The 25,698-nt window shown below is 40.1% G+C and overlaps 2 protein-coding genes across 2 annotated transcripts; one reads left to right on the forward strand and one right to left on the reverse strand.

Annotated features, from left to right (window-relative positions):
• Window positions 1-10,455: 10,455 nt before the first annotated feature.
• On the reverse strand, window positions 10,456-18,640 carry COA8 (cytochrome c oxidase assembly factor 8). The gene is made up of 5 exons (XM_074583873.1): window positions 18,483-18,640; window positions 17,560-17,757; window positions 16,359-16,422; window positions 14,269-14,359; window positions 10,456-10,701 (listed from the first exon to the last, which is right to left on the reverse strand). Exons 1-5 carry the CDS (start codon window positions 18,591-18,593, stop codon window positions 10,596-10,598), a joined length of 570 nt encoding a protein of 189 aa, XP_074439974.1. The 5' UTR covers window positions 18,594-18,640; the 3' UTR covers window positions 10,456-10,595.
• On the forward strand, window positions 18,543-23,952 carry BAG5 (BAG cochaperone 5). Its single transcript, XM_074583871.1, has 2 exons — window positions 18,543-18,815; window positions 19,390-23,952. Exons 1-2 carry the CDS (start codon window positions 18,592-18,594, stop codon window positions 20,768-20,770), a joined length of 1,605 nt encoding a protein of 534 aa, XP_074439972.1. The 5' UTR covers window positions 18,543-18,591; the 3' UTR covers window positions 20,771-23,952.
• The last annotated feature ends 1,746 nt before the right edge of the window (window positions 23,953-25,698 follow it).

The raw sequence follows: 25,698 nt of genomic DNA on the forward strand, positions 1-25,698 counted from the left end.
TTTCAGCAAAACAACAATCTATCCCAATTTCCACTGTAATCTTTGAAGTAGTAAGTCATCAAGGAGCTAAGAATTGCACCCATTGACGAATGATAATACTCTATGCAGTATGAATTTACAGACACTTTCAGTATTTTCCAAGATCCTACTTTTAAGCATCAGAATCGCCAACAGATTAAGAGTTTGCAGAGGAGAGCTTATGACGGTAATTAGACTTGTATCTTTACTCCCTGCATTCAAAGAGTATGTCCCCACCTCTACAAGGGAATGCTGACGCCAGTACATACTTACTCTGCTCAACCAGCACTTTCTGTTCCTTCTTCGCTTCTGCCGCACCTCACATTTCATTGAAAGAGAAGCAGATTTCTTCCTTACTTGCTTCCATGTTCTGTAGTCAGCTGATGGTTGGCTACCAGCACCTTTCTAGCTTGGAAGGAGTCTCTTCTCCATATTCACTCTGCATGACTTTTAGTGCTTATACATGAAGAAAGATAGCGTTTCATTTACGCTCCTCTTTTCTTCCTCTGTACTCTCCCTTTTCAGTGAGTTTATTCTCTCCTGGGGTTTCAGTTGCTCATTCAAGGTTAAGAGGATTATTAATCACTGCACATGAGTCACAGGAAGTTACATTTATTTCTGTATTCACCTACCTCAGTCACTGAACCATTGCAGCAGTGTATTAAATCCTCCAGTGGAATATCACAATCTTGGCCACTACTAGTATAAGAACATTCAGTGTGTGATATAGTACTTCTCTTCACCTTCCCGTATCTTTACTTGACAACTATGACTGTGCTCCCTTTCTATTGGGATAAGGCGTAGTATTGATAGCAAAAAAAGTTTATTCCACAAACTGAACAAACTCTTCCAAACACAAAATCTTTGACAGTCTGTGTTCAAACCCAGGAACACTTAGCTAAAAGCTGAGAACAAAAGGATCATCTCTACTGATTTCTAAGTGCCTGCTTTATTACTGCTTATATTATCCCCTTCCCTTTCTTCGAACACCAGCTGTTTGTTACCTATATGGTGTGTCAGCATTCCTTTATGCAGATTTGCTAACTCATAAGGCTTTGCTGCCAGATTACTTGCAATTAGATTAGGTGAGACTCTTACCTTGATAATCTTGGTAGTGAGTGCAGGGTTTTTTCCATGGTGAAGGAGACTTTTAGGTACCTTTTTCTCATGAAATTCTCCAGAGTTTCACTATGAAAAATGCTTTTTCCCTACAAAAAACACTTGTGAGGGCTGTGATTTTAATTTCAGTCACACGTCAGTGTAAATCTGGGATAAATGCATTAATCAGTATGAGATTTTTCTTTTTTTTTTTTTTTGAGAAGTGAGTCTTTGAAAGTGTAAGAAACGCATTCCTTTTTCCAACCAACATTTGTCAGAGGCACAGACTGGAACATAAACTTGTTTTGGCACCAGGGAAACTAGTACTTCCTCATGGAGATATAAAAGATGCATTCTCTTTATTCTAACTAAGATTCCTACATACATTTATAAAAGAAGGAAGTTGTGACTTTTCAGGTGCTGCCTTTTATTAAAGCTCATGCATATGCTAACCACAAGAAATTACAATGCCAGTGTATGCCTGCATGTGACCTTTCCCAAGTAGAAATTTGCACCTACAGATGAAAGAGAACTAAGTCTCAAAAGTCTAAAAGGCATTACAGATAGCCACCTCCTCTAGTCTTTTTCTAAAAGTAATTACCAAACAATAATTATCAAACTCTTGAAAACCAAGCAGGCATCTTGCCCTTCCTGCCCAAGAACCTCACTCCTCCAGCGTTCAGTCTCAAGGGTAATATATATATATAGATATTGTGCCAAATTGTGCCATTTCTTTCCAGCTCTTTTCTCTTGCTAGTGATTAGCCCCGTTTCTCTATGTGTTTGCATTTCTAAGGAGGTCCTCAAATGTAACATTTTTCTTCCTCCACTCACCTGTCTAGGAGATTCTGCGCTCCCTTCTTCCCCTCCCATCAATTTGCTTGGCTAAACAAACTGAACTCTTAATCTCTTTAAGAGAGATTCTATGTCTCCATGATTATTCAGCTCGCCCTTCGCTGCTCCCATTTGCCTCATCTTTCTTAAGCCTAATGCGCTGCAATTGTTTGTGCCATGGTCGCTATTGAAAATGATTGATTTATCAGTAACCTTCCTTTAACACGATGTATTCCTTTTTTGCACATGCCGCAGTAATTGCCAATCCCTTATTCCCCTTTCAGTTCTTCTGTTAAATGCTTTTCTCTGCTTGTCAACTAAAACTCCATATGGAATTACACCAAATTCACTTGGCATCCAAGCTTGATTGGAATTTCTCATTTTTAATGGGAGGCCATTTTACATCCGCTTTTCATTGTTGGGAGTTTGCCTTGGTTAAGAGGGCATTCAACCCGAGGCAGTGCTCAGCTGCACTGGACTGGGGAATTAATGGTAATACAGTTTGCCCCAAGGGAAAGGGGAATGGAAACATTTCTGCTGTGCGACAACTGTTTCTGTAGTTTCTGTGCCAATGACCAATTATGTCTCTACAGAAAGTGGCTTCTGTGAGTAAGCCTGTGGCTAGATGGATGGCATACAGTACGTGGGGCTGAGAAGGGCAGAGTCACTCTAGAAATCAATAGGCAACAGAACTGCCTGTGCTAGGTATTTTGCTCCTTATCCTGTCTCCTGGGAAATAGAGCAGATGCAGGATAAGGAGAGATGATCTTATTCCCAGGGGTTTGGATGTGAATTCTCTCTCCTTGGTGCCTCCCTCCTCCCACTGCAAGTATGTACTGTGAAGTTTATGCTTCAGCTTCAGATGTTGTAATTCCTGTCTTTTCTGTTGTAACTCTGCCTTTTAAAATCTGCTTTAATTAAAACATTTTCTTGTCAGTTCACAGAGAAACCCATTGAAAGGTATTAAGTTCAAAGACATACCATGGACAAACTCTTCACTTCTGTATCTTCAAAATGATAGAGAAGAAAACAGGGTATGTACATCGCTGCTAGCAAGTCTTAGACTTAAAACATTAGTGAGATGATTGCATAGCTCACTCCTACAGGATGGATGGTGTGTTTTATCTCTACAGGCTTGTCTGTCAGTTACAAGAGGGCAAATATTCTTGAAGAACTCTATCTGTGGACAGTCTCCAAAAGGTCTATAACAGAGTCTGATAGCCCAGATGACAAGGGGTTGAGAGAACGGTTTTAAATCATCTTTGTGCCTTCCCAGTCCTATCCTATTCCCTGCTCCCTGTGTGATTTAGACAACCACAAGGATCTGGCTTGCATGTGATACTTCTGCCCAGGACATCCACGGGGTCCATCTGTAACCTAGCCCATCCACACTTAACATACCCCCTATACTAGGGAATGTGAAAGGAGACCTTTGACACCTACAGGGCTAGTTTCTATTTCTGAAGAAAGGAACTCCTCCTACATCTGTGTATAGGTGTTTTAGAGACCAGTATATAAAAAAAACCAAACAACCAACAACAACAAAAAACCAAAACAGTGAGGGGATGCTGTTCATTTGTCAAGTTTGGCAGATACTGCTGCATCACATCATGTTCTGAAGGTTTTCCTTGTGCCAAAAAGGCTAGAATCAATTTAGTTATAATTTATGCAGAAGCTAGCTAAGGAAGAGGCAGTTACCTCATCAGTATGTAGATCATCACAGATATTCTGAGGATACCATTTTGCTTCAGAGAACAAATCATTGAAGACAGGACGTAAAAGCAGGACTCCTTGACCTTTGACTTTGGTGGCCAGTTGGGCATAGTACAGTTCACAGAAAACAGAGCTTGTAGTAACTTCTTGCAAGGAAAAAAATCTGTGCCACCACCGTTCTCTGCAACATCAGCATCACTAAAACACCTGGACTGTTTGAGGTGTTTTGGTTACACTAAGCAGTTCACTCCATCAGCTAACAACAGTCTCCTGGGGCAGTTCTGGGGAATTGCTGAAACATGCCATACGCGGTACATTAGATTTTGAATCTGCGTATTCTAACATAAAATTATTCCTTAATATTTAAAATAATAATTATGTTTTAATGAAAGATGAAATACATTGAAATTGTTTCAAAGATATATATAGTGCAGTTATATGTAGTTTATCAAGCCCTATGTATTGAAAATAATATAACTGTAAACAGGAACTGAAACATGCCGCAATGAATACTAGGAGAAAGCTGGGAACAACTGATATATATAAATTAGCCATGAAAGTGAAATGTACTGCCTACACAGTGTTACACTTGTTATTACATGCTGAAGGGCCACAAAGTACACCATCACCATATGTTTGAAAACTGTCATGACTCACATGGAACAGAGTGATGAATAACAGTATCTTCCTTCATCAATGTAGAACACTGACCAGAAATCGCCCCAGCAAACAGTTCCGTTGTGGGCAGCAATTTAACGTGCCCCATATCCCTATAATTAACTACAAAACTGTAAAAAATGTTACCGCCAGGTTTACCATGCACCAATGCAGAAAGCACTCTAAATATCTTTAAAAGAAGGTTCACACATTTGTCATTTCCCATCCCACTCATTTTGCAGCCAAAGGAGGCTGGAATGCTGTTACCGGCATTCTCATTAATTCAACTTACCTTCTTGCTCTTTGAGTTTTTGGCTGTGAACTCTTCGGTAGCGCCCAAAACCAAAGATTATACTGTAAATAAGTGAGATTGCTTTTCTAATTTACATGTAAACATATAATAGAAGTTGAAATATAATAGAAGTTGAAATGACATTGTTAGTTACATATGAAATTGAATGCTGAGTGTCTGTTAGATAATATCTATAAATTATGGACTCAAGACAGTAAGTAATAAGCTGCTTTTAGAGAAAGTGTGAACCTCATGATTCAGAAGTCTGAGAAAAAAAATCTTCCTAAAATGGAAACATGCCCTGTCCAGTGGCAACTCTTCGGCCACATTCTCCCAGCATCAGCCTATTTTACCCCATGCTACGGCAATCAGATTTATGGCTGCGATGCCGTGGAAACTGCTAAGCACGGCAGCAAGTCTCCAGGTGTCACACTGAATAGACCCCTCTTTTTCCCAGCAGTAAAAGCAGCACCAGGGAAGAAGGAGCAGAGGAGCATATCAAATTAATTAATTTTAAGCATCTCTCATCAATTAAAATCGCTCTATAATATCCTACGGCAGAGTTGATTTTTTTTAGTTTGAAGTGAGCTTGAATTCTCCTTTTGACACATATTAGCACCTGTGGCTATTTACTCACACGTCAGCTTAGTATTTTGTTCTGGTTTTCATCCTGGAATTTTTTATGAGACCTGAGGAAACTGGAGGTTTTCCCGACATGACATTAAAAGTGAAATATTATTTTGGTAAAAGTGAGAAGATGGGTGTAAATCCAGAAGATGTTTTCCTACATTTTAAGTGGAATTTAGTTTCCATTTTGTCTTTCAGTCTCATACAATTTTGGACAATTAAGAGTTTTCTACCGAGGTATTTATAGTTTCCACAGCTACTAAGGTCAGAACTGTCTTGACTTGGCTTATTACAGAACACTTATGCTATGTCATACCATCTATTTTCTATATGACACTCCAGAATAATAAAATCACTTGGAAAGCAACCAAGGCAGTCAGTTAATCTCTTTTGAAATGTGCAATTCATGGATTTTGCCTTCTAATATAGGTTTGACTACAAAATCTGTTTTGCAAAATGACACTCCCCCCCCCCCCCCAATCTAGACTTCTAATTATTCAAATCATTATAGAAATTAAAATCTGTTAACTTTTCTGGAACCCTTTAAAAACAGCCAGTGTATGCTACACACTGATACATCATATGAAAAATTTTCCATGGCAGGGATTTATTACAAAGACAGAGCTAAACCTTGTCAACAAGAAGTTCTTTAACAATGAGATACAAATAGTGACCTGAATTTCTTATAATTCTGAAAGTTGCATTTTGGCTGTTAATGTGTTTTGGCTCAGCAGATGAAAGTTATCACAGCCAAGTCTGCAGCTGAATCATATCAGTGGGTTCTTCAGAGGCAGCAGTGCGAACAGAGTACTGCTGAATGCCTGCAGTGCTTGACTGGTGTGGGGGCTGCTGAAAATTGTGGGCAGTTGTGGGCCATTGAAGTAGCTTCAGGGCTACCCCAGCTTAGGCTGGGTGCTAATTACAGAATCACAGAATGGTAGGGGTTGGAAGGGACCCCTGGAGATCATCCAATGCCCCTGCCAGAGCAGGTTCAGCTAGAGCAGGTTGCACAGAACGCGTCCCGGCGGGTTTTGAATGTCTCCAGAGATGGAGACTCCTCTCTGGGCAGCCTGTTCCAGGGCTCTGCCACCCTCAAAGGAAAGAAGTTCCTCCTTATGTTTAGATGGAGCTTCCCATGTTCAAGTGTGTGCCCATTACCTCTTGTCCTGTCACTGGGCACCACTGAAAAGAGCCTGGCCCCATCCTCTTGACACCCATCCTTTAAATATTTATAAGCATTGACAAGATCCCCCCATCAGTCTTTTTTCCAGACTGGAGAACCAAGGTCCCTCAGCCTTTCTTCATAAGAGAGATGATCTAGTCCCCTAATCATCTTTGTACCCCTTTGCTGTAACCTCTCCACCAGTTCCATGTCCTCCTCGAACCAGGGAGACCAGAACTGGACACAGTTCTCCAGATGCTAATTGCCTCCTGGCACCTCAGACCCAGTCACAACACACCTGGGGCCACCCCTAAGGATGAGAACCTGCATAATCAGAAAGCAAAAAATCACTGTGCCTTTGCCTGAAAAGTGTAAGAAACTCAATTAAAGGGGTATTTGGTTTGAACCAGTAAAACACAAGCAGCTGGCTGAAACAGGGACCGTGTCTTCTGAGCATTTACATGGCTTCTAAAACTGATTTTGACTGTGGGTAGTACTATAAAATAATATTTCCCCTGAGTAAGATCACACTTAAAAAGGGATCATGTAATTTTTTGCCTTTACTATTTCTAGCCAAAAGGACTTCTTTTGCACATTCACAGCATCTGCTATTTGAATATATCAATCAACTAAATCTCACAATACTTGGGTAAATCTTAATCCATTAATGAATGCAAAGGCAAGGCATAAAGAAGTGATTTATAGAATAATGAGTATTAATGACTATGCATTTCAAGATGATTACAATCCATATACTTATAAACTCTTTTTAAGAAATAAACTCATAAAAAATAAAGTAATTATGGGGTTATTATTCTGTGAATCAGTTTACAGCAGTCAGTGGATGTAATTTTTTTAATAAGAAAATGTTATTCATGCATATTACAGTTCCAAGCATATATTATCCTTTCCTGAAAGCAATTCAATCTCCCAGTCTTTATGCAAAAGACTGGCCCATGGGCTCTGCACAGGATGTAAATTAAGTTTTTGTTTGGCTAAATCTGATTGTCCCGTAGGATACCAATCTTACTTAATGATAGTGAAAGTTAAAAATTGCAAGCAGAAAACAGTCCCCTTAAAATGTGACCAGAAAGGGTCAGTTTCTAAATAAATCTGCATTTTGAACTAAATTTTGGTTTTATCACCAAGAATTTTCAGTTAACTATAGAAACTATCTTCTCAATAGTTGCTACATTAAAACTCCGACTGAAATTGAGAAATGCAATTTATTTTTTTTTATGATGCATATATAAAGGTGCTACAGTCACTGCAAACCAACCTTTAGTTGGTCTACCTCCCAATCCTCATTTGACTCTTCCTCTGACTCCTCTCATATTCTACTGAAATTAATGCTCCAGTAGAGAAATTCAGTGAATAGCAAAAATCCACACAGATTATCAGAACATAACCACCCCAAGTCAATACAAATTATCTAAAATTATTTTAGTATTACCAAAATACTGTTGCTTTATTATGCACTTACTGAGGAGACGGATTAAAAAGCCACATGCTGACACTATTAAATATCCAATACTGCTAGTTTGTTCTGACAGGATTAGCTAAATACCTAAGTGATAAGAACACTCCCCTGTGTTTTTCCTATACTCAGAAAATGTGCACAGAAAAGTCACTCTTTGATCTATTTCACTAGCTTCAGTTACTGTAGCAGGCCTTTGTATACATAAAAAAAATTATTTTTAGTAGTCTGTGAGAGCTCCTTATTCTTCCTTTGATGTATAAAGGATTTATGATCAATAATATCTGAAAGCAGCTGGCATTATTACAACTCCTCTGAATCAAGAAAAAATATGAAAACTAATGCAACACTGGCAAAAATGATACGGCTTTTGGCTGTTCAGAAAATGTAATTATCTCAGCAAATGCATGTGGTTTTGGTAATGAGACTCAAAATTTCAGATGGATTATTTTTAATAACATCTTTGCACAGTGGTTTTATTAGATATTCTAAATCAGAGCTCAACGCTTACCTAATAGATAAATACCTCACTCCTTCGACAGGCTTTAGATGAAGGGATGCAGCACACCACACGGAATCTTAATGAAGGCAATGCCATAAAGGCATGAACTTAACGTACAAGCAGTTCAGAGCAGAATCATATGCTCTGATCATATCCATCATATGCTGACTGTATTTAGGGTGACCATCACTAAAATACGCATTCAGAAAACAGTTTTAACTGTTAATTGACTGAAGAGCAATGCAAACCTTCCATCTGAATTCCCACATGTCCCCTATGCCAACAGTAGAACACTTACATCTGCATGATGAAGCATATTAATTCAACTGACATCTAACACTTTTTTCCTTGGATTAGTTCTAGCAGTGAACCAATTTCCTGATCTGGTTCAGCAGGCAGATACAAAAATGTCTGTGTTAATAAAAGTGAGCAGCTCAGGAGATGAAAATGCTTCTTTTGGTTGACCTCTATCCACTTAAAGCATATGTGAAACTACCGCAGGGATCTTATGCGTAGGCTGATAGAACATGCAGCTATCAACTACCCCATCCATTGGGGTTCTGGTCTTTGCCTTTCAGGGATATTTTCTTATATTACCCAATCATTCCTTTACACAAGAACTGTTTATTAAAGTGTGCATTCACATTGTTGTCAAAGCTTATCTACTGTAAGATATGACTTACTGTAAAGCCCTGAAGAATTACATTACCTACCTCCAGTAGTCTATTTCAAAAATTTGTTTTCCTGAAGAAACATGGCATTTTGTAACTTTTTAATAAATATATATCTTTTACAGTACTGATGCAGTAAATAACTTTCACAAATAATATTTTCCTAGAAGTGTTGGTTATCACCTCAGCAAACGCTAATAATAACTGTTTTCATATACCATTAAGACAACAGTTAAAACCACAATTCCGCAACCGTTTCAGCCCCAGTGATAGCATCAGTGTATGAAACAGTGTGATCCACTACTATATCATTAATATTTATTTCATCTTGCAAAGGAATTACTACAGCTGATACTGACAAATCTCTTTTTGCTCTAGCTGAAAAAGCCTGTGAATAAATCATGTCATATTTAGATATGAAAAACAGGTCAATGGCTACTGAGCTGACATTTGCAAAAGCAGAACCTTCCCTACAGCATAGCTTTAGGAAAACATGCTTCATTTAACAACATATATTCTTTTTAATAGAATCCTTTTAGTAGGTATTGCATCAAAAAAATAATTTAACTTTATGAATGGATAGGGAGAACGTTACGAGGAATGGAACTTCTTCTAACCTACAGACACACAGCATAACATTTTAAGACTTCACTTAAAGCAACCTCCTTCCAATTGATGTTACATACCTTCAGGCCAGAAAAATCCCCCTCAAGCGAGTTGAGTGCCTCACAGAAACTGGTGAGAACAGCAATTTTTGGAAAAAAATGAACCAGTAGAAAGCAGTGCGTATTAGTACTAATAATGTTCTCCTCTATAAAGCCAAGCATCAGTTTCCTTTTCTACTAAGATTAAGTGACTGGCAATGCAACTGTTTATTGCTCAACAACTAAAATCTTCACCAATCATAGGTCAGAGGAACTCTTGTCCAAGGGGAGCATATTCCTTCTAATTAAAAGAAAATTATCTAAGATGATCCTATTGCATTAGTCATTTATATGAAATCATATCTTAAATCTTTATTAAAAAGAGATAATCACACTGAGAGGAGCATCATTCTAAAATTGCTTGTATATATACTCACAAATCGTACTTGATCCTTCAGCCATGTTGTATGACGTACAGATAGCTACTGCCCCAGACCGACAACTGCTGCAAAATGAGACGTTTTTGTCTTCATATACTACTATGGTTGGTCATTCTCTGATCTGAGCTCAAGTACAGCACACTGAATCACATGTTCTTAAGGAACTATGACTCTGTAGTAAAAATGTGACAGTTGTGATCCATTCCACTTAATGTAAACAGGCAACGGCTTTTGATAATTTTATCAGTTGTGTTTTGGTTGGGAAATAGTTTAGATATTCTTGGAATAAAAGGTAAAGGAAATCTACATAGTAATTATAAATTAAGATCAATGGCAACTTTTATTTACATAGTTTAACAAACTGATTCAAGCATTTATTACAGTAGTCATTCAGATTCTGAACATCACTACAAACAGGTTTATAGCAGCCCTAGCTAGTTCCATTCTTCATGGAGCTGTGATTAATTTCCAACATTTTTCTTTTTCCAACGAAGCCGCCTCAGAGCTCTTGCCAGTGCTACTTGTCCCATGAGGAACGTGATAGTAAAGTTACGTTTATACCAGTCTCTAGGATTCCAAAGCCAGGAAAATCATTAGCACACAAAACAAAAACAGGAAAAAGGTAAACAATTATATTAAAATAGCCTTTGGCATTGACAAATGACAATTCAATGATCACCTGCATTTTCTGTTCTTTGCAGCAACACTTTTCCTGCCTAATTACAGTTAAATAACCTATGAAACGGTCTATGTGAATATCCACATCCGTGAACAGATTACGTGTGAACTTCAGGGCTACAACCATTGAAAACTTAACTGTAAAAAAGTTAAGGGATGGGTAGTTTTATGACCAATCATATGTGAAATCAGGTAAGATAAAATAATTGTAACAATTTCTTATGTTTCAGAATTAAAGCTGGTCATCAATCTACCTAGAAAAATTTCTAGTGCTGTGCAAGATTTGTTAGGCACAGTTGGTCACCTATAAGGGTGGGGAAAAAAACGAAATAAAATCATGCTTCAAAGACTAACTGTATAACCCAATACAGGAAACATTATGTTTCTAATACAGTATCTTTTAAAGATGATGCCTTCAATATTGCCAAAGTTAGTCTATGTCTTTAAATAGTTTTCATGAAGCATGCATGACTTCTGGAACCAATTCAAGATACGGACTATCCTACCTACATCAGCCCTTTTTAACCTCCGAGAATTTGCTTCAAATTCTTGCCCCTGTCACAAACTAAAGTAATGTCATAATTTCTTTCTAGTTTCTAACAAGTATCCCTCCCCCATTTTGTAAAATGCTGCACAAGAAGCAATAGAATACGCTTATAGTAGAACGAGCAGGGAATATTAAACACTAGGATTTAGGTCTTCTCTTGAGATCTCTGTGGGAAACCTTGCATGTACAGATCTAACATAAACCTGAGATACTAACCTCTCAGTAGGGATAGTAGCCGAAATCATGCTGACAAGCAGCACTGAGCTACACCCTCAAATGTCATGTTAAATCAAAATATCACGCTAACATTGCAACAGTTTCTTTTCCCTTTTCATGTCTCATTTCCTATATCCTTCTTGATTTTTTTTTTTCCTTAAACTAGACTGTATTTCTAGCCTAAGTACCCTGAACTAAATATTCATGGCGTCTACACGCACTCATTGCTTCAGTTTTAAGTAAATTTTAGAAGTTGCAACACTCCAGCAGCCACAGTTTTCAGGCCAGCTGGCAACCCTGCAAAAGAACATACAGCTGAATGCATAAACAGATTTTTATAAATATGACCCCTCAAAATCAGCGTGCCTGTAAAAAGCTCCACTGCTTTGAGGGCTGTGTGGTTCCACTTTGAAACTACAATGCAGCTGACACTACCTGATTTTACAAGGCAGCAACAAGGAAGGTCATGTTCTCACCATGAAGACGAGAGACTATCCCGAGCTTGCTACAACAGTGGCATCTGGTGACCAGTTCTAAGATAAACTATTCGCTTTCTCACTCATCAGTTACAGGCAATTTGAACAACAATCATCTTATTAAAAATAATATTTTACTTTTCATCTTTTCATGCTATTGCCTAGGTTTTTGGTGAGGTTCCCCCCCCGCCCGCTTCCTCCCCCCACGGGCAAGACAACACATGCATATTTGTTTTAAATATTTGCTACAGTAAAATTGTTCTTACAGTACAGTATATTAGGGTATACGCACAATACATACAAAGAACCCTAAACCACAGTTTGTTATAGATCAGCTATAGCTGATGGTAACGATGGTAGAATTCCCAATAGCATTACACCATTAGGAACCCAGTGATACTTGACACCTTTGAGCCCAATAATCTTTCAATCCAATACAGAGAAGAAGCTGAAGTTGTAGCTTCATATTCAAGGGGCAGTGCTACTGGAACTGGATTAAGTGCTATCCCCCTCCAGCTTCCTATTCCTTCCTCATTTCTAGCCCTCTACCAAGCATGCGCAGCTACTTGCAGGGTAACGAGCGCTTGCAAGTTGTTTTTCAGTTGTTTCAGATCCCCAATCCAGTTTATCAAGTTGTTGTACAAACAATAAACACTGAAACAATGCAGTAGATGTTGTGAAGAGGCACAGTGGCTGCCAGCGCACCCAGTTGTAGCTGAGGTTCTATGCAGGATGAGTTCAGGCGATCATTTTACTAATGCTTCACCACACAAAAAAAATCTCATGCTCAAGGCTAATCACTTTCATTTTTACAATATGCTTGCAAAATAATAAAACCAAGAATACTAAATATTACTCTCATTAAACAATTTTCCTTTGAGATTAATCACATCTACTAGTCCTTATTTAACAGTCAACTAGAATCTGTTATATAGAAATTTCAACTGTTTATTCACAGAATCGTTTAGGTTGAAAAAGACCTTTAAAATTATCAAGTCCAACCATTAACATAGCACTACCAAGTCCACCATGTCCCTAAGTGCCACACCTACACACCTTTTAAATACCTCCAGGGGTAGTGACTCAACCACTTCCCTGCACAGTCTGTTCCAATGCTTGATAACCCTTTCGGTGAAGAAATTTTTCTTAATATCCAATCTAAACCTCCCCTGGCACAACACAAGGCCATTCCCTCTCATCCTATCACTTCTTACTTGGGAGAAGAGGCCGACTCCACCTCACTACAGCCTCCTTTCAGATAATTGTACAGAACGATAAAGTCTCCCCTCATTCTCCTCTTCTCCAGGCTGAACAACCCCAGCTCCCTCAGCCGCTCCTCATAAGACTTGTGCTCTAGACCCTTCACCAGTTTCACTGTTCTTCTCTGGACACGCTCCAGCACCTCAATGTCCCTCCTGTAGTGAGGGGCCCAAAACTGAACACAGTATTTGAGGTGGGGCCTCACCAGTGCTGAGTACAGGGGGACGACCACTGACCTAGTCCTGCTGGCCACACTATTTCTGATACAAGCCAGGATCCTGTTGGCCTTCTTGGCCACCTGGGCACTCTGCTGGATCATATTCAGCCAGCCATCGACCAACACTCCCAAGTCCTTTTCTGCCAGGCAGCTTTCCAGCCACTCTTCCCCAAGCTTGTATCGCTGCATGGGGTTGTTGTGACCCAAATGCAGGAGCCAGCACTTGGCCTTGTGGAACCTCGTACCATTGGCCTCAGTCCCTCGGTCTAGCCTGTCCAGATCCCTCTGCAAGGCCTTTCTACCCTCAAGCAGGTCGACACTCCCACCTAACTTGGTGTCATCTGCAAACTCACTGAGGGTGCACTAAATCCCCTTGTCCAGATCATTGATAAAGATACTAAACAGAACTGGCCCCATTTGCATATTTATCACTTTCAGTTAGCTGCATGAAAAGACCCATGCCATCAAAGAAAAAACTAAGCGCCTGATCTTGCCTCTCAATCTGAGACATGAGATTCATTTCTCCACTAAATCAACAAAAAGCAACAGAAGAACTCAAAATGATATCACAAGTATCTGTCAAATGCTAATAATAGCATTTTTTTTTAATTGTTTTCTAAAATGATGGTTTTAGGTGCTATTTTACCAATTACAGAAAAAAGTTCAAATTCTAAATTTGATCTTACACCTTTCACTTAGACTGTAATGTATAATAGCCAACAAAAATACCTTCCACATACCTGTTATACTGCATATGCTTTCTAAAATTTTTACTTAGAAAGTCCTTGTAAAAGTCAGCCATTTCTTCTGCATTCAGTGTTGCTTTTTGACCTGAAAATAAGTTTTGGCATAATAACGTCAAGGTAGGTCTGACTCCTTGCTTCTACAAGCTTCTTGTATAACCCTGAACAAGATAATATGTTTTTCTTCCAACTTTTTAAAACTTAGCTAGGGAGCACAGCAGATTAAAAATACTCATCTTGAAGCTGGCATAACCTTTAAGAGCCTATTATTTGTTAAAGTGATGATGTTTATCAGGTCTTAGATTATTTAGGGAACTAGCAGACGGCTGTGAAAAAGTTCATAGATCTAGGAGTATCTACCTTTTGAGTAAAATTAAACTCTCATGGGGCTGAAGTCAAAACAGCACCAGTAAGAGCATTTAGTAATTTAAATTTCCCCCGTAAAGCAACTCATATAGAAAGAACACTATCCATGACTGACATGATATTTTCATATGTACATTTTTTCTGTTGCTGTTGATAAATTTCAAGTAACTTATACCAAACAGCGTATGTTCTGAGATGTCAGATTTATTAACAATACAGTAGACAATTATTTTGTGAAGAACCAAGTACAAAAGCTGACTTTGAATATTCCACTCATAAGCAGAATATAAGAGGAGACGGATTCTCTCCACAGAGCATGAAAGCAAAACCTGTGGCTACAGCACAGCTGCAGAACCTCAAGAACCAGCAAATATTCTCAACTATATCAGATAATTCCTATGCAACCTTTCTGGCACTTTAAATCCTTATAAATTGAGGGTCAAATTTGAATGTCCCAAGGGATATGGATATGATGAGGGAGACAGAATCGTGATATTCAACTTGTTACCATTCCAAAATACATTTTAAAGTTCCTGAGCCTGATCACAGAAATGTAAATTATTGATCAGTTCTATTTGTCATTATTTACAACTCTAATATATTACAATGGATTAACATACTAAGGATAAACTTACTCTAAGACTACTTGAAGGTGGCCTACGTAACACCTATAGTTAATTTGTCTCTTCATACTGGTATCGACAGAACTGATCATAGATTCACTTACATAAAAAAGTAAGTTTGGTTCCAACTGTTCATGTATATTGTTATTACTCTTCTTTTTATATACACATGCAGCTGTATTATAGAACAGATTTAATCAACACATGCTGCCAATATAATTTTATTTCTAAGGGATGTACGTGCTTACTATTTTTTCTTTTATTTCTAGGGTATAAAAACAAAAGAGAAACCCAAAACAAAACCAAAATGGCAATAAAAAAAGCATTTTTTAAAGACAGAACTTAATTATTTCTCAACCACATACTGATCACCAGGATACAAACAGAAGGGAAAAATAATGGTCTGTGATGTACAGAACATCAGAGCAGATGCTTTACTAAATTCAAACAGAGCATTATACTATGAACAAAATGTCCAACCTCACACTACAATGGACAATTCACTGTTATTATGAAGGCATCTTGCTCTCAGTTTCACATAATGAATTAGAGAGGCAACTATTTTACAGCAACTGTGCTCAGGCAAAGACAGGCAGATAGCAGCTGCTGTCTCCTCAGAAGCTGTCTTATTCTCCCTCAAGGAAAAATATTGTATTCATTGTATACACCATAGACCTGAAGCCAAGGAGCGTGAATTAATCCACCCAACCATAACATGCACTTGAGGCAAATGTATGTTTAGCTCTACATGTTTAGCTCTGATTGCTCACTGGGTTAGGAGGTCTGAAAGGAAAAAAGCCCCTTCCTCCTCAGACTACAGAACGATTATATTACTTGGCTAGGATTTCAGCACATTCCTTCTAGCTGCAGGGAAGGAATTAGGGGAATAACAGTGCAACAGATGATTTGACCCCCCCCACGCACATCTCTGAAGACCTCCTCCCCCCCTTTTTTTTTTTAATCACACTCCTGAAAACACTTCTAAATCCTACTCTCAAGATTTACTTGTGACAGAACACAAAGAGGATAAACTAATAAAATTCAAAGTCAAACAGAATTCAGAATGCATCCTAAACTATAAACAAAGATCTCACCAACCTGTTTCATCTCTCGTTTCCAGACCTTTGGCTTTCAGTCTTGAATAAATAAATTCTTCTTTTTCCTAAAACATGTTTTTCCACATTAGAATCTGATGTACTCAGTTCCTTGAAGTTAACCATTGTTTTTAATTGCATAGCAGTGTAGCGCTTAATACCCTCTGAAATAACAAGCAATACTCATTATACTTGGAAATGGCAGCAAAACATTTTCCTGAATCCAGCCAGTTAGTTAAACTGGTAACTTTGTCACTTCGATCCTGCTACCTGCATTCATCAATTAACGTGTTGATTCACAAAAAATCATCAACACGCAAGTGTTCTACCGAAACATATAAAACTTATTTGTGGAGTAAAGTTACAGCTGAACTTCAGTATTGTTTGACAGGATCCAAACCTTCAGCGTATAAGTCAAACTATGAAGACGTTGTATTGTATAACTGAGAATTTGAGCATAGAGAAAAACATGCAGCCTTAAAAAAAAATGAAATGACTTAGATGAAAACAGAATAATTATTTGTACGTAAGTTTTTCAAACTTAAAAAGCAATTCTATGGAACTGAAAAACAAACTTTGTTTTTTCTCTGAGATCTTTGCAAGTTTTGGGATGATGTGATGATCAAAGATCATCACAAATGATAGCGAATTACTGAACCATTACTGTTTGCCCAAAAAGATTCCGTGTCTCCTAACCAATGCTGCAATCAGGAGAGAAGACAGACCATGACTGAAAAGTCCCCACTTATAGCCTTATTGGGATACACTACAAATAAAAAAGGGTACGTCCCTCATTTACCCTGGGTGATTACACCTAACTTCTCTCACTTACAACAGAGCAAGAAGAGCTACAGAATCAATTTCAACAGCTGCTACGGTCACAGACAGGTCTTGCAGATAGGGTGGCTACAACTTTATATTTTCAGTGCAAGAAAGGAAAAAAGGCAAATATCATTATATGCCACTAAATAGCAACAAAACATGCAGGCTCTTTAGCTGTGTACGTAATTTTAAAGAAATGAATAACAAAAAAGAAATTTCCACCAGGACACCATGTGCATTAAAAGAAATGGTATTAATTACCAGCCAGTAACAGTGGGCAGAACCAAACCCTACTTCACAGAGACAAAACACCCCATAATTTTGGGTGGCAGAACGGGTGCCAGGCAGGCACTGAGCAGCACCAGGCATGGCGGCGGGCTCACCTGGCAGAAGGCGCGGTTGTGCCGTGCCCAGAAGCGCTGGTTGCAGGCCTGGGCCTCCTGCCGCGCCTCCCGCAGCCGCCGCTCCAGGGGCGACTCCTCGGGGGGCACGTAGAAGATGACGGGGCGCAGGTTGGAGTGCTTGTCGGGGGGGCCGATCCAGTCGTTACGGGAGTGCGCGGGGGGGCTGAAAGCCAGGCCCTTGAAAATACAGGCAGAATTCAGTATGACCGCTTTAGCGGAGTTTTTGAGGAACAGCCCGATTTGAAATAAGTTCCAAAACTCCACACAACCTTTAAAGATACAAGCATAGGAAGTTCAGAAGCTGCGCACATTTGTTTACCCTGACTGAAGACAATGTGATACATTTAAAATTTACTTTTATTTAGAAATGCACTACAGAGAAGACACCTTTGACTCTTTTCCAACACACATAAATCATATTTTTTTTTTAAAGCAACAGGGTTTTCCTCCTCTCATGTTTGTATCCCTGCTATTCCACTTTATTAAAATATTCGACGGCAAGAATTAGCAACTACGTAAGTCTTCCCAAGCGCTGCTTTGTTTGTGCGTCCTTGCGGACACGCACAAGCCTGTAGCTTTTCAGGCCGGCTTTAGGAAGAACCGTCTCTAACAGCCCCGTTTGTAGAAGCGTGTTCCCTCCCCCGCGCCTCAGCCCCTACCCGCACCGCTCAGGAGGGCCCGCCCGGTATTTACAAACACCGGGGGCGTTGGAAAACACATCAACAACGACAGAGCGGCGGGAAAGACAGGCTTTTACCGGGGCGCACCCGCCCAGCGACGCCGAGAGGCACCGCGGGGGCGGCCTCCCCTGCTCCCCCCTCAAGGCTCCTCAGGGGCGGGAGACCCCGCGGCCTGCCCCGCGGCGGGCGGGCTCCGCGACACCCCCCTCCCGCCGCATTTACCGGGCTCTCCTGCCGCTCCCCACGCTCAGCCGTGAGGCCGCGACCAGCGGAGGAGGAGAGGAGGCGGCGGTGACGGCAACCACCGGCCCGCAACACCCATGCCGCCGCCATGGCTCGCCTCCCGCCGGCGCCTGGCGCTTTACGGCGGTGTCGCAAAGGCGAGGCCGCCCGGAGGGCGGTGCCGGGGAAGGGGCCACGTCCCCCGGCCGCGCCGTTCCCGCCTCCGCCGGGCCGCGGGGCGGGGCTGGGCTCCTGCCGTTCGCTGGCGCTCGGCCCGTGGCGCAGCGCAGCGCCGGGCCGGGCAGCGGGTCCCTCGGCCGGGGCGGCCGGCAGGTGAGACGGGCGGCGGCGCGGAGCGGGGGGTTGCCGCGGGGGTGGCGGGAGGCGGGTGGGGACGAGCCTCCCCTCAGGTGCCCCCGCGCTCCCCCGGGGTGTCGTGTCCTCTCCCCGCTTCGTCGGGCCCCGTCGCCGGGGGGAAGGGAGGGACGTCGCTGCCGGGGGGGGCGCCTGGAGGGGGCGGCCGGGGGCGGTGGTGCTGAGGGGGGAGCGTGGGCGGCGGGGCGGGGCGGGGCGGGGGAGGGCAGGCCGCGGGCCGCCGGGGTTAGCCGCTGGTTTGCCCGCGGTGCGCCCCCGGTGCCCGGTCTGGCAGGGCCGAAGCTTGTGGGTAGAGGCTAAGAGCTGGTGGCGTGGGTAACTAAAGCATCGCCCGAGTGGGAAAGGGGCGTGCAGCAATAGCAAAACGGCTACGAAATATCAGCCAAGTGGTTTATTTCTATTGCCAGGGATATTTAAAATAGCTGTAATGCTGCAGGGCTTCAGGATGTCGTGAAAGTTGTTGCGTGTGGCACAGTGAAGTGCTTGCATAGCACTTTATTAATCGCAGGTCTCGTTCCTACTTCCCTTGTAGTTCATCTAAAACTGGACGGAAGAAGAGAATGGATATGGGTAACCAACACCCATCCATAAAACGGTTGCATGAAATACAGAAAGAAGTCAAAGAGATTGAACAGCAAGTGGTTGTCTTCAGTGGTCTGTCTACCGATCGAGATTACAAGAAATTAGAAAGGAGCCTTACCAAACAGCTTTTTGAAATAGATTCTGTAGACACCGAAGGAAAGGGGGATATTCAGCAAGCCAGAAAGCGAGCGGCTCAGGAAACAGAGAGGCTGCTTAAGGAACTGGAACAAAATGCCAACCATCCGCGCAGACTGGAAATAGAGGCTATATTCAAGGAGGCACAATCACTTGTGGAACGCGAGATTACACCTTTTTACAAAGGAGGTAACTGTATAAGTGACGAATTTGAAGAAGGTATTCAGGACATTGTTTTGAGGCTTACCCAGGTGAAAACTGGGGGGAAAGTTTCTTTGCGCAAAGCAAGATACCGCACTCTGACAAAAGTATGTGCTGTTCAGGAGATCATAGAAAGCTGTGTAAAGCAGCAGCTGTCCCTGCCACTCTCTAATGATGCGCATCCTTCTGTCTCCAAAATTAACTCTGTAATGTGTGATGTGAACAAAGCAAGAGGAACTCTCATTGCGCTTCTAATGGGAGTGAGCAGTAATGATACCTGCAGGCATCTATCCTGTGTGCTTACAGGCCTCATTGCTGATTTGGATGCTTTAGATGTCTGTGGTCACACGGAAATAAGAAATTACAGAAAGGAAGTAGTGGAAGAGATCAATAAATTGCAGAAATACCTGGACTTGGAAGAAGAAGCAAATTCTACTCATGGTTATGATTTGGCACAAAATCAATCCATTCTAAAAATAGAAGAGATCCGTAAGAAAATGAAGGAAGTTAATGCTTTACTTTTAAAAACAGAGAATGCTTCTGATTTATATTTGGGATCTAAAGCAGAATTGCAGGGATTAATTGCTCACTTAGATGAGGTGAGCCCAGGAAAAAATCCCTGTATTAGAGAAGCCAGGAGAAGAGCAGTAATAGAAGTTCAAACTCTTATAACGTATATTGATTTGAAGGAAGCACTTGAAAAAAGGCAAATGTATCCTGAGCAAACTGCGGCTGAACATCAGTCTTATAAAGCAGTTTGGACTGTTCTTGGAAACTTGTCTCAAATTCAGCAGGAGGTGATTTCATTTGATGGGAACAGAACGGATAAAAATTACATGAGATTGGAGGAACTTCTTACAAAACAACTTCTAGCACTTGATGCTGTTGATCCACAAGGTGACGAGCGGTGTAAGGCTGCCAGAAAGCAAGCAGTAAAGCTTGCACAGAATATTCTTTACTATCTGGACATGAAAACAGATGAATGGGAATACTGAAACAGCCATGGCCTAACATAGAAGACCGTTTTTTCCTTTGGCACTTTATGCAGCTCTTTGGCAGCACATAATAAAAGTGGTGTGTTCTGTGCTTGCTTAAATCACGGAGATTGCATAAGCAGTTGACTTGGCTATATGTCTGCTATCCCACGCAGTCACCCACTTGCCATGGCAACTGTCAGTACACCATCAGCAGTTCTGGTCTTTGCTATAAGCAAAGAAGTGCAATTCTCTGAAGGAATAGCTTAATACTTGATCAAATGGCTTCTTTTTTTTTTTCCTGTTTTTGTTTTAATAACCTTGTGCAATGTTCAGTGCATGGAGGTTTTTCAAAGATGCAGAAACTTCCTTATGGTATAGTACTGGCAAAACTATTTAAAGAAGACTGGACATGAAAATTAGTACTCAAGCGTGAGGCTCCATCCAGCAACTTCACAGCAGTCTGGATATGCTCATTAAGAGCTGTTACAACAAAAAGTATTAAGTGCAAAAAAAACCTGTTGGCTTTTGGGTTGTGCTTGATTTATTCCAACCATCACATCTTCCTGGGTGTTTAGATTTTACTATAATGACAACTGCAAATGAGCATTTACATAGGCAAGCCAATTATGTCTATTTTTGTAATACCTGAGCTCTCTGATTTGCAAAAACAGGTCTTCTTTTGGTGGAAACTCTTTCAAATGAATACATTAAGGTACTGAGACTTGGAGAGGCACAGCTATATATTGACCAGTTAAATGGGATTTCGAGGATTTCATACTGCCATCCATAAACCCCTGAAAACTGCACTGGACTTTAGTGGCTGCTTAGGTGTTTTTCTCAACTCTGCTGTTATATCTGGTTTTGACCTGTCGTTTCACATTCGGTGAAAACAGAAACAGAATTCACTTTGAAGTGAACGAGGATTTTGGGATTATTTTTTGCAAAATTGGGTAGCGAGCTATAAAGATGGCCCTAATGATATAAATGCGTGTTATATATTTCATACTGGTCAGGTGTGGCTTCAAGCATGTCTTGGGAAAGACTTGTGGCGAATGTCTCTCGTTGCAACTCATCACTTAATTGTTTTAGTAACTTCGTAAATAAGCTTGCTTGTACTATTGTATGCACCTACCTTTTTATTTGCTGCTGCTAGTGCCAATCACATTTCTGCAATAGCATGGTTTTTGGCATTTTTTTGAGAGCATGGCATTAAAATTAATTAATTATAAATATATATTTAATTACGGATACTTTGCACTTAGCTCTTTCATGTTGAATTAATGAATTATTGTTCTGTAGATGATGATTTGCACCACTTTAAGGAGTAAAAACCATTTCGGATGTTAAAATAAATATTTTTAGATCTATTTTTGACTGATTAGAGAAGACAATACTGTCTGTGAGAGACAAGTGCCTTTATGACACCACAAACTTGCACCATCATATGTAGATATAGGATCTGTTTACTGGCAGCTTGGTAACATTTGTAATCTTAACAAACTGGATTTCTCACATATATATAATTCTACTATAATATATGTCAAATTAACATAATATGATAGGTGACAATTGTTCTGTAGAGTTCCTGAGAATGAGTATCAAATTTGGGAAATACAGATTCTGCTTAAAAACAAATTCATTGATGTGGAGATGGGGGACTTCGGGCAGGTCTTCTGTGCCTTTTGCTACAAGAAGGGGAGAATATTTTTCTCCATAACATGCTTTGAGATGCTGATGAAAGGCTGCCTAACTTTTAGAGTGTGAGTAGATTTTGTTTGTGATCGTACAGGTGACTGCTTTGCAAATTTATTTGCCAAAAATGATCTATTTTTTTAATTGAGTACAGTGCCTAAGGCACAATTTGGCAATGACAGAATGTTTGTTGGAGGATTCTCTCTGCTCCTTCAGAGATACAACCCCACTGAATTTATCTCTCCTTACCTCAAAACAAATAATCATGTCCCCTAGTTAAAATTCCAATTTGTATTTATATATTATGTGGCTAACACAGAATATTGATAATGTTATACACCTGGATTGTTTTACTCATTTCAAGCTTTCTACATGTTTGAACTACAACTTCTGATTTGCACTTACGTTTTTAAGAATACAAGAATTGATAGTGTAACAATATTAATTTTTCTTTAGTATTACTGTCAGGTCTGCAGTGGTTACTTGTACTTTGTTTATCAATTTTGTGTCTGTGTTCTTTGGAGGTTATGTGTAGCTTTATAAATGTTTGAACCTCTTAGGTAAAAATGAGTAAGTGTAGTTTTCAGATCTGTTCTATTTTAAATTTGTATGTCTTTTAGCTTTTCTGAATAAATCGTTATACCTGCTTCTCTAAGGAGGCAAACGTGTAAGGTTAGTGTCATTTTGACTGAGTAGAGTTCAGTAGCAAGATATTATGTGGATTAAGCTTTTTCCCAGTGTTCTTTAATTTAAGAGATTGACTATTTTATGGTAAAATCCTCATTGGAATGGGATTAATTCACAGTTTTTGCATGAATGAAAGTAATAAACTAAATATGCTTAACCAAAAAAAAATAATGCACAAATAAGAATGTAATTTCTTTGGGTTTTATATCCAAAGATTGAGGGGGACACAACTTTTCTTTCCAATACGGCAGGCTAAAATAATCAGCAAAATGTCAATGGACCAAATTGCAAAAGCCTGCATTTTAATACTATACTGAAATATAATAACTTTTCTGTGTGCTGTGTAATCTACCTTAGAGCAGAACAAATGGTTGGGTATTTGGGGGAGAGGTAATTCTGCATTGTTATTCCTGTTTGTTAATTGTACTTCTTTTTAATGGAGTTTTCTTTAGTTATCTCAGTGTTTATTTTTGTTGTTTGCCACTCCAAATAGTTTTTCTATGTTACCAGTTTGGAGATTTTTATTAAGTATGATTCCTACTTTTTCAGTTTAATGGAAATTAGTGTACGTGCTCCTTATGGTGTATATGTCTTGATTTATTGCTGTGTGGGATATAGCATTTGTATATAGAAATTCAAGATTAAATATTACAGTGTTATATTCTTGATTATTAATAAAAACACATTACTGCGTTTTACTAGGTACTCATTTGAATGTTATGCCCTGCGGCCTTTCTCTATTTATTTTTGAATGTGAGTTATCAGAATGTAAATGATTTTTGTCTTAGAGAAAGTGTTTTTATTAAACAGATAGACATAAAGCTCTTTTTTCTCCCTCCTTCTTTAAAAGTTTGCTTTTTCACTGCTGTATTTATGACAATAAAGTTCTTTGCGTGGAAAGCATTCCTACCTCTGCTTGCTGAATCTGGTGCCTTTTGGTTTCTCTGCATTCAGCCTTGGGTTACAATCCTTACATCGGTCCTTGCTTGCATTCTTTCAGCTGGGTGATGGCTGCAAAAATTCCTGGGGCTGTTTTATGATCTTGCCACTCTTCTGTTGAAGGACGCTGCCGTAACGGATGAGCTTGCAAAACTGATGGTATGAAGTCTCTTCGTGTGCAAAGTCAATGTGAATTAAAGAACCTTCAGTAGGAGTTAAGCTAATCTGGTTTTAAACTGTGTAGATGAGGCAGGTTCACATGATTGTTCTGATGGCTCAGTATGTTTTCTCGAGGTGCAGTGAGACAAGTTATCAGCTCACTGCTGATGGAAATCAGAAATTCTATTTCTGCCCAGAAAGCTGCTGGCTTTGTGCAGTTGCTGCTGCTTGCCCAACTCCTATGAGCTGATTTAATCCAATAAAATGGGAGTAAACAAACTTTAAAATGGAGGAGGGATTTTTCTGTGGGTTTAGTGAGTCAAACTGGCTTGTAGAAAAGCTTCATGGGGGCCAGAGCTGCTGCAAAATGAATGGGTGGGTCACGCCGTCACGGGCTAGGGAGCACATTTTAAGATTTTCAGTAGCAGTAAGTCATTAGATCAACCTTCTGCACAGTTAAATTTCGGGTGGAGAAAGAAGAAGAGAAGGTGACACTATCGACTCCTACAGACAAGTAGGAATCTACTGCTTTAGTAATGGGATACGATGAAGGCAATACAAATGAATCGTGTACAGAAAATAAACAAGTCGCTTTCAATTGCTCTTTTGTATTCCGTAGTACGTGTTCACGCAATAAAAAGCACAGGTGGTCATGTTGAAGTACTATATGCAATCTGGAAAAGTCTTGCCCAGAAAACATGGGATAAGAATGTTTATGAAGGTTGAATGTTCCTATAGGTAAGAAGTTCACTGGAACTTCTTTCTCTCCCTTTTAAAAATATGGTTTATTTGAAGGAAATATATTCTTCAAAGACCAGTAAATCATCTGGGCACTGGCCCTGGGTGTTGCTCAGCTAGCTGCTGACCTGTTTGTCTTGATCACCTGTTTACTTGTTAAAGGAGAGAATTTGACTTGCTGAGAATTTTTGTGTGTGTGTTTGGGACAGGCAGATTTTGGTACCTGAAATGGTTTAACTGGAAAAACTCGATCTTTTATTGCCACGTAGGCATATCCTCTCCTTTGGAGAATTCTCAGCCGAGAACTTGAAGGAGTAGAAGGACTTCAGTATTGATCTCATGGATCAAAGTCCTGGGGGTTTAAGGTGCCTCCTGCCAGCAGGAGACATTTAAATGGCAGGATTCTGGAAAACGTTCCTGCTGAAGGAAACTGCTCGCAGAGACATGACCAAATATTCAGAGCTGACGTTTTGAGCGAGCTCTGTACCTGCTCCCCTATTGCTTCTGAGCTTTGATTGAGAAAGTGGATTCTTGGGGGAATATTCCCTGGAATACCGTCAGCCTTTTTGTTTTAGATCAAACTGAGAAATTATGTTTAAAGCTTTTGCTGAGCCACAGTGGGGCATGTACTAGTTGTTGACTGGTCTGGATATCGTTCTGTTTTGCTATGTGAAACAATAATAATGCTTTCAGTTATATTAGCAGGCATGTCTGTGTCAGCTGAAAGCTGG

The sequence above is a fragment of the Larus michahellis genome, chromosome 4 (genome assembly GCF_964199755.1).
Source record: "Larus michahellis chromosome 4, bLarMic1.1, whole genome shotgun sequence".
Classification (NCBI taxonomy): Eukaryota; Metazoa; Chordata; class Aves; order Charadriiformes; family Laridae; genus Larus; species Larus michahellis.

What these genes read in the sequence shown, in the direction of transcription:
- BAG5 (XM_074583871.1), top strand. Translation starts at nt 18,592, where the DNA reads ATGGCTCGCCTCCCGCCGGCGCCTGGCGCTTTACGGCGGTGTCGCAAA. An exon ending in TCGGCCGGGGCGGCCGGCAG is followed by an intron (nt 18,816 to 19,389) that starts GTGAGACGGGCG and finishes CTTCCCTTGTAG; the next exon opens with TTCATCTAAAACTGGACGGA.
- COA8 (XM_074583873.1), bottom strand. Translation starts at nt 18,593, where the DNA reads ATGGCGGCGGCATGGGTGTTGCGGGCCGGTGGTTGCCGTCACCGCCGC. An exon ending in ACAACCGCGCCTTCTGCCAG is followed by an intron (nt 16,423 to 17,559) that starts GTGAGCCCGCCG and finishes AACATGTTTTAG; the next exon opens with GAAAAAGAAGAATTTATTTA. An exon ending in GGAAACGAGAGATGAAACAG is followed by an intron (nt 14,360 to 16,358) that starts GTTGGTGAGATC and finishes ACTTATTTTCAG; the next exon opens with GTCAAAAAGCAACACTGAAT.